At 32.7% G+C, this 9,916-nt stretch overlaps 1 protein-coding gene across 1 annotated transcript; it reads left to right on the plus strand.

Moving 5' to 3' along the window:
• Window positions 1-5,876: 5,876 nt before the first annotated feature.
• Window positions 5,877-9,273, plus strand: LOC123202785 (pentatricopeptide repeat-containing protein At5g44230-like). The gene is made up of 3 exons (XM_044618910.1): window positions 5,877-7,941; window positions 8,049-8,153; window positions 8,547-9,273. Exon 1 carries the CDS (start codon window positions 6,161-6,163, stop codon window positions 7,865-7,867), a length of 1,707 nt encoding a protein of 568 aa, XP_044474845.1. The 5' UTR covers window positions 5,877-6,160; the 3' UTR covers window positions 7,868-7,941; window positions 8,049-8,153; window positions 8,547-9,273.
• The last annotated feature ends 643 nt before the right edge of the window (window positions 9,274-9,916 follow it).

Raw genomic sequence — 9,916 nt, forward strand, 5'->3', positions numbered from 1 at the left:
TACATACACTTTTATGTCTTAGTCTCGAAAGATATTAGTTGACAAAAAGATTGAATTGTATATAATTATGATGTTGTAAAAGCTTATAGAAATATTCGCTAATACTTTGTTGTTCGAATGGTCATGACACTTTGTTAGAGACCAATCTTGGTATTTGTTTAAATTCAATCTAAATTCAAACACTATCGGTTCAATAAAGAGCTTATAGGTCACATTTATTAAAATTTTGATATGAACTAAGAGGTAAGGATTATTGACAATGATCCTTGAGTAATAGAAAGAGAGAAACGTATAGATGTGTTTTGACTAAAATCATTTGGTATGCTAGTGCCATATGGCATTGCACAAATGCATTACATGATTTCAACTAAATTCATTTAAGAGTCTAACCGAGCAAGGCCAAATGATGGATGCGAGTCAACTAGCTGAGTTAACTCATGGTTAAGGTGTTTTCGTTAAACAAAGAATCTTCAGAGTTCTTATATGATAGAAAATTTAGGTTGGGTTGGAATCCTAATTTCATTAGGATTTCTATATGTTTATTTTAATAAAAACTTTTGGACACCTTATCACCTAGGTAGTTACAATCCTAACAAATGTAAGATTCATGCATATCTTATAAATAAAGGTATTTAGTTTGAGTCAAAGTTATACAACAAGAAAAACACATATATTAACAAACGTCTATTGTTATAACTTTCTTCTCATTTTGTTGTGATTTAATCTTTAAGATCCAATTGACAAAAGCCCTTAATAACTTTCTTTCTAGATTGTCTCCCATTTATGCTCTATATGGATACCAAGCCTTAAGAAGGTTAGATAATGATCTTTATGTAGCCACATAAAGACTTGAAGGAGTCAACAATGCAAGTGTAATTTCTAAACACTTTATGTGTGTTTAATATGTTTACAAATCTATGCATCAAAACAAATTTCCTGGATAGGTTTTAGGATCTTTGGTAATTTTCAAAATTTTTAATTCCGTTGCACTGCAGGTTAATGATGCCCTAAAACCTTACATATTCTAGTAACTAAAATTAAAGGTAGGAAATTAAAAAGAAGAGTTGCCTATGACCTTATCTCTCAAGCCTTTCCTCTTATTATTCTTCACTTTTCCATTGCCTACTATGTCATTTTCATTCACCATAACTAAGTTACCAAAGGGGACAATAGTAAGAGAAGCCTCAACATCTGAGCATATTGCCTTTTCGAGTATAATATCTTTACCCTTCTTAGCATAATTAGGTTTTGTAGTATCCAAGCTAAGGATTTCTCCAATGTAGGATTGAGCAATTAAGTCCACTATATCAGCCACATTCAAAACAAATTTACCAACATGATGAATTAAATCAAGGGATAGGAGAGAGAACTTTTCACCTGGCTTTAACTCTTCTACTTTACTCACTATATAATAAACTTCCAAATTAGAATTTTATAAGATGGCAAAATAATTTTTTAAGGCCAAAAAACTCTTAGGAAGCTTCCTTAGAGTCTTGAAGAGCTTTGTTTTTTCTTGGCAACTTCCACCCACTTTTTCTTAGCCTTACCTAAACCAATCCCAAAATTAGAACCTTTTGAATTATCATCATCATTCTTCTTCCCAACTTAGGGGATAAAAGTCATAGCAACTTTCTTAGTATTAGGCTTAAGGGAACACCTATTAACATGGTGGCCAACCGACTTGTAGCAAGAGCAAAAGAAAGGTCTTCTAAAATAATCAACAACAATCTTAATAATTTCACCGTTAGGAAGCTTTATCAGGAAATCCCAAGTTAATATCCATTTCAACACAAATTTTTGCAAAGCCAATATTGCTGCCTTCTACGATATATTAATCAAGATAAAGAGGCTTCCCAAAGGCATTAGTAGCATAACCTAAGCCTTTTAAAGTCACAAATTCCAAAAGAATGTCAAAGAGCTTAACCCAAAGAAGAATTTTTTTCAAGGGGTTAGAGGTGAGGCTAAGGTTAGGTTACCACCTCTTAAAGAAAAAGGGTCTTCCCACTATCATCCAAACCCCTTCCTCCAATATTTCACATTTGATAGCCTTATTATAAAAACAAAAGAGAAAACACCCTACACCATTGGATAACACATCCACCTTTCCTATGAGCTTTTTCTTTAAAACTATAAATCTTTTGACAATCGAGAAAGGGAGAGCATTTCTAACAAAATAGCCAATCGACATACCATTCCAATTTCCCGTACCATGTTCTATTACACCAATAAGGGGAGCCGTATAGACCTTTTGGCTAGAAACCTAGAAAACATGAGAGAAAAACTTAGGGAGCAACTCGCTCTAGAGTTACCAAAGAGATTTTTCCAACTCATAAGTTTAACACCAGAGGAAAAAGAAAAACTCTAGGGCAGAAAGGGTTTCACCAATGCCAAGGAAGATTCCACCAAAGGGGGAGGCAAGGCACCATTAGAGAAGGCCAAAGACAAACCAAACAAGGAAGAAATAGGGTAAGAGTCGACTGCAACCATGAATGAAAAAAAGAGGTATATACTCGACACCACCCATAGTAGAATATAACACCAAACAAAACACCACCAAGAGACAAAACCACTAATAGCTCAAAAAAGGACCATAAAAGACCCCAACAACCATAAGCGTAGAAGGGAAGAAACCTCAATGGGAGAAGGAGGAAAAAAAGAGAGCAAGCAAAATGGTGAGAAGGAAAAAGGGGTTACTACAAATGACAGTAGTCCATGGTGCACCTAAAACTTAAATTCATTAACCAAGGATAAATATCCTTCCTTTGACATTGTTTAATTAAAGAAAATTAGAAGCCTGAACCTCACGATCCTATATTCATCCCTAAATTTTACATTATGCTAATGTAGAGATGCTAACTGGTTGGGTCGGATCATTTCGGCTTTGCCTATTGAGCTATCGATTTAGTCAGGATGAGCCAAGCCTTAGGCCCTCACAATGATGAGCCTTTGAGTTGGGTTGACCCATGGAATTTTTAAGGTCCCACCTTATATATATAAGAGTAGGCCAAATCTTAATCGGGTCAACCTATTTAAATAAAATTTTAAAAAAAATTAAACATAAATTATTTTTCAATTATTAAAACTGAGGATAGTACCTTGAACATTTTATGCATAATCCCTCACTTGTGACAGAGGAATATTATGGTTACATGATAAAAAATATAATAATATAGCATAAATAAATTAATTTACATAGTCTATAATTACAAGCATAAATAAAATATATATACCATACCATTTATTTACTTGTCCTCAACGTTTAAATTTATGAATTCTTCAAAGATATCTTATATCACTTGATTTTGTAATTTAAAATCAGTTTTGACTTAATCTTTTATATACATGATTGTCTCGATCATGTTTGGATGCAAACTGGATTGTCTATTATCTAACATATATCCATCTACACTAAAAACGAATTTCAATACTATAGTTGATACTGAAAGTGTTAGTAGATCTTAGACCATGCGATAAGATCAATAAAAATTTATGTCTTGTCTTGCCCCTATGCCCAAACATCTAGTTTTTCAATATTATATCTTTGAACAATTTCTAGATAATGGTTAATGTTGATATAATTATAAAATTGATCATAATTTGTACTTTGACTAGCAGACTAGTTACCTTTATACAAGAACGATCATATATGTGACTTCTTTTCCTAAACTATCGAAACTTATCTCTGGTATAGAAATTTGTTCAGTCCTTCTATATTTTTGTTCGTAAATACTATACATTTCATGTAAAAAATCTTGAACATATTCAATAGAATTAACATTACTATTAATTGACAAATTTTCATTAATAATATCAAATAAATTTTATAGTTTATTAGTTTTTATCCTAGGATCTAAAACAGTAATTGTGGAATGAAGTAAAGGAATTTCACTTTAATATTTTTAAAATTTTTGTTCCATTAATGCAGATTTATTTTGAAAAGTATGATGAGAATCATGAGACTCATATCCTTTAAAAAGATCACTTATTTCTACCATTTTATATATTATTGAATAAATAATTAAATAATACATACCTGAGTAATGATTTGTGGGTGTCTTCAATGGCTCCAACATGTTCATTAGAGTCATAGTTATCTCTTAATCTTGAACAATTAAAAAAAGAATTTATCGAATATTTTGGTTGTGTATTGAAGTACCATATTAGAAGAACTTTATACCCTTCTCATGTTTTCAATATGAGGTAGGTGGAATTCCACCTAGTAATATCTACTTTTAATTTATTTCTTTTAAACCTTATTGATTTACATAATTGATAATATGTTTATACCTATGATAAGGATAATGAAATGTATGCAATAACGTGTCTAATTATTTGTATATGTTTTTTAATTAAGCTCAAACCCTTTTTGAGCTATTAAATTAATAACATGACATGCATACTTAATATAAAATAATTTTTTATTAAATAGAGGAGATAAATGATTATAAATATATTTAATAACTTTATAATTATTTTTGACATTATCAAAAGTAATTGAAAAAAATAGAATTATTAATTTTATATTCTTAAAAAAATATTTGCTAATGTATGATAAATTATAAGAGTATCATATGAATATTTTAAATTTTTAAATGTAATAATTTTTTCACATAATTGCCAATCAAAATTACTATAATGGGCAATTGCATAAAGGTACCCTATATTTTGATTTGTAACTGTCTAAAATAAGAAGTTATTAAAATAACACTATTAAAATTACTTAATTCTCCAATAACTTTTAATTCTATTAATTCATAACTTATAAGCATATTTGATCTAAGAGTTGACCTAGAAATTCTCTTAAATGCTGGTTGAACATTATTTTACATCATTCATTATAAAATTTCATCTTCTGTATAACTAAAAGGTTGATCAGAAGCAATTATATATCTAACCGTATAGTCTCACATCTTCGTTTGATTGTACATGAAAGTTGACATTTCTCTTATGTATCCAGAACAGTTCAGACCTCCTGCTAAACTAGCTTTGGGACTAATGGATTGTAATTAGGTGAATGCAATTTGTTTCTACCTCTAAACTCATGTGAAACTTTTTTACAATAATTAGTAATGTATCAGCGAAAATGTCTCGTGCCACTTATACTTGTACATGTCAAACAAAAACCATAATGTTTGCATACTGCTTTCTTCTATTTTATCAAAGTGCTCTCACACCATTGATGCTTGTTTTCTTTTTTTCTCTGTCGAATGTAAAGTTGTGCTTGTACCACTTTCACTTATTGATACTCTACCTATTCTACATTGTGCATTATTAATAATATCGTCAACACTAACATGATAATATTTAAATGGATTGAATTCATTTGATATTAAATCCATTTGTAATATTTTGTATTAATAAAATTGAAATGAAAACGAAATTATAAACACAGAAAATTATTGTTTGCGATTCAGACAGTTTTCGAAAGAGAGTTATTGAAAGAAAATGAGATTGATAATATAATAAAAAATTAAGATTAAAAGATTTATAAATAAAATTGAAAAATTAAGGAGATTTAGGTTTTTTATATAAAAGAAATAAAATAAAAAAAAATTAAAACAATGGTTTGTGCCACAAGCAAAAGCCGAGCAGAAGTTACTATTAATATCACATATTTTTATATTTCAACAGTAATAGGTTGGATTGGGCCAACCCACAGGCGTAAGACATAGCCTCATAGTTTGACTTGGAAGACCCATGAGTCAGCCCGACATGTTATAATGTCAAGGTAAACCTTTTCAGGCCAGACCTTATTTACAGGCTTTGGACTGGCATCCATTCGGCCTGACCCAAATGTCATCTCAATGCCGAAGCCAGGGTTTGTGCTTCTTATTCAAACATTTCTTTTGCAAGCTTCGTTGGATCAAATCTGAGGACCTGCCACAGAGACTTTAAACTGTCTGTAATGGTTGCTCTCATACGCAAATTCTCTACAGCAAGTTCCCTATATTATATCCCTAGAGAATTTATTCAATAATTAAAAACAGATAAAGCTTTCGTTTCCTTCTCTCAACTTCAACTTGAAAAGAAAATCTTGGAAAACCAATTAATATCCGCACTTGATGGTTGTCATAATCTCCTACAAATTAAACAAATACATGCTCAAATTCTCCGAAAGGGCCTCGACCAATGTTGCTACGTACTCACTAAACTAATCCGCATGCTCAATAAAATTAATATTCCCATGGATTCCTATCCTCGTCTCATTTTTGAGCAGGTGAAATATAGAAATCCCTTTCTTTGGACTTCTCTTATTCGTGGGTATTCTTTACAGGGATGCTTGAAGGAGTCAATTTTGTTGTATGGTTCTATGAGGGGAGAAGGTATCGACCCGGTTTCTTTTACATTTTCTGCACTTTTTAAGGCCTGTAGTGAGACTCTTGATATCAGTTTGGGTAGGCAGTTGCATGCTCAGACGATTTTGGTTGGTGGTTTTGTGTCTGATCTATATGTTGGCAATACCTTGATTGATATGTATGTAAAATGCGGATTTTTGGATTGTGGGTGTAAGGTGTTTGATGAAATGCCTGAGAAAGATGTGATTTCGTGGACTGAGTTGATTGTTGCACATACGAAGAGTGGGGATATGAAATCTGCCAGTGTATTGTTTGATAGTTTGCCTTTAAAGGATATGGTGGCCTGGACTGCCATGGTTACAGGTTACACACAGAATGCTAAGCCTAGAGAAGCAATAGAATATTTTGAGAGAATGCAAAATTCAGGTGTTGAAACAGATGAAGTTACTTTGGTTGGTGTTATTTCAGCTTGTGCTCAACTGGGTGCAGTTAAGTTTGCTGATTGGGTTTGTGATATAGCTAAGAGATCAGGATTTGGGCATAGAAATAATGTTGTTGTGGGATCAGCATTGATTGATATGTACTCGAAATGTGGGAGTTTAGAGGATGCGTATAGGATTTTTGAGGAGATGAAGGAGATGAATGTCTATACTTATAGTTCAATGATAGTTGGGTTAGCAATGCATGGCTGTGCTCATGCAGCACTGCAGTTATTTCATGAGATGTTACAAATGGAGACAAAGCCTAATAGAGTAACATTTGTAGGAGTGCTTACAGCCTGTAGCCACATGGGGTTGGTAGAACAAGGCCAGCAGCTATTTGCTAGTATGGAGAAATGTTATGGTGTTGTTCCATCTGCAGATCACTATGCTTGCATGGTTGATCTTTTGGGTCGAGCAGGGCACCTGGAGGAAGCACTTGAGCTGGCCCAAGCAATGCCAGTGGAGCCCCATGGAGGGGTGTGGGGAGCTCTTCTTGGAGCATGTAAGATTCATGGGAATCCGGACGTTGCTGGGGTGGCTGCGTGCCATCTATTTGAGATTGAACCTGATGCTATTGGAAATTACATCTTACTCTCTAATATATATGCATCAGCAAGAAGGTGGGATGATGTTTCAAGGGTAAGGAGGCTGATGAAAGAAAAGGGTCTTAAAAAGAATCCTGGATTTAGTTGGGTGGAAGGAAACAAAGGAGATATTCATGAGTTCCTTGCTGGTGACTTAACGCATTCGAATTTTAGTGAGATTAAACAGGTGTTGGAGGACATTTTGAACAGATTAACTGCTCATGGATACCAGCCAAAACTCAGTTCTGTGCCTTATGATGTGGCTGATGAGGAGAAGAAGCGTATATTAGCTACTCACTGTGAGAAGTTGGCACTGGCATTTGGAGTTCTCACAACAAGTCCTGGCTGCATCATAAGAATTATGAAGAACTTGAGAATATGTGAAGATTGCCACATGTTTATGTGTGGTGCATCTCAAGTCACAGGGAGGGAGATTATTGTGAGAGATAACATGAGATTCCACCACTTCCAAGATGGTAAATGTTCATGTGGTGATTTCTGGTGACTAAAGGTGGCAACTCTTATACACATTTTTTATCAGCTGCATATGTTTTTAACTTTTAAGACTCTTTGAAAAGGGTATGATACTTTTTGAAATCTGGTCTCTTCATTTCTTTTATTTGGAAACAATAAAGTTCATATGGTATCTGAAACTGATAATCCTAACCTTTGAAATACTACTTTAGGTTCATCAGTTCAGACATATAACCTTTAAGGCCATTTCCCAACTGTTTACATCTACAACTGATATGACTCTGGGTTCCCAACTGGACCAGCTGCTTATTCTATGGGTATGCTTTGCACTTATGTTCTTTTAGTTAGTTTTTGTAATTAAGGGTAATATATTGCTTCATACTGATCATTCAGTGGGTTATAATATGCAAAATATTCCTCCTTGATGATTACAAAGTAAAAAAAAGTTTGAATATTTGTCCTACAGACTTTATATAAAAAAGGAAAAGAAAGGGATGTTCGGAAAATTATAATAAGCTTCCTTAAAAGTTGAATTCTAAATGGTGAGAATCCCTTTTATAATATTTTTAAAAAAAATAAATTAACAATATTATTCTAGTTTACATTTAACCCATGTCCTGCAAAGAAAGAGGGAAATATTGTTTTAGACCATTCAGCCTCCTGAAATGGCCATTACCATGCAGTCTTACAATATTAATGTTTGTTTGCAGGTAAAGTAGATCAAGTTATTTTGATCACTATGTTGAAGAAAAAAAAATATGAAAAAAAAAAATCCAGATAATTGTGCAAATTAGTTGGAATTATGAAAGCATTAAATATTTTCCTAGATTGACTGTTACAATAATATTGAAATGAACTTTCGCACGATTCACTGATCTTACTAAAGGCCACAAGAAGCTTGAACTTGAATGAAATCAATTTTGATAATTTGGTAAGTTGGTGTTCTATGGACTATGAGTTAGGAGTAACAAACAAGTTCATATGATGAATATCATCATTTTTATAATCTTTTTCTAACTTTGTCTGTTCCCAGGTATAGCACAGAATCTCAGTTGCTCAATAGAGATACTGTAAGACTAGAACCTTCTTTTTGCTTTATTATTCTTTTCAAGGTTGTAATTGGAAGCATTGGAGGCTCTTCACCTGTACTTAGATGATATATTCACCATCAGAAGGCTATGTGAAAAATATCCACATGTTTATTATCTTGCTTATTCACTTAGCTCTTCACCTGTACTTAGATGATATATTCACCATCGGATGGCTATGTGAAAAATATCCACATCTTTATATCTTGCTTATTCAAAGCTAAATTAAACTGTCCTCATTAGCTCAATTTCTGATGTGGAATTTTCATCATTTGTTGCTGGATAATGCTTAACCTGTTTAAGGGTGTCAATAAACTCTTTAAGATTTAATGAATTCTTTTTTTTGTTATTGTTTGGGTAGAATAATTCACATAAATGCTCGGTATCCTTGATTGAAAGTGGATATAGTCTGTTGTTTCACTGACTTAGTTTGCTGATGCTGTGTGAAATGTTCTACATTAATTGTTAATGTCTATTTTCTGTGTATGCTTATCTTACATGTTTTTTGGACTTGGATTTTTCTTCTATGGCTTTTCTCATATTTGTTGGGGCTGCTTCATTTCTTTAGATCTTTATATCTTTTGTACATAATTTTATTAGAAACTACATGAATTTTTGAACTGAGAACTCCCTAATGAATTTGTTTTAATAATTTAAATCCTCAACTCTTTTAGAAATTGGTTGTTGCCCTGTCATATGCTAGCCTAATGATACATTTCACTTGGATGATAGGGTAATATGTTCTCTTCTTCTTTTTTTTTTTTTTTAAATTTCAGATTCATTTGAAAGTATACATATGTATGGTCTGTGTATATGGTTCATTGACAATTTCCCATTAGAACTTCTCTTAACTATGCATCAATCAACTCCGGCAGGCAGTGAAACTATAGAGGCAGTTGAATGCAGCTTTGACATGGAACGTTTAACCAAAAACAGGGGCAAGGCCATTTTATGAATTGAAAAAAGGACGGATCCGATAATACAGGGTGGGT

The sequence above is a fragment of the Mangifera indica genome, chromosome 19 (genome assembly GCF_011075055.1).
Source record: "Mangifera indica cultivar Alphonso chromosome 19, CATAS_Mindica_2.1, whole genome shotgun sequence".
Taxonomy (NCBI): Eukaryota; Viridiplantae; Streptophyta; class Magnoliopsida; order Sapindales; family Anacardiaceae; genus Mangifera; species Mangifera indica.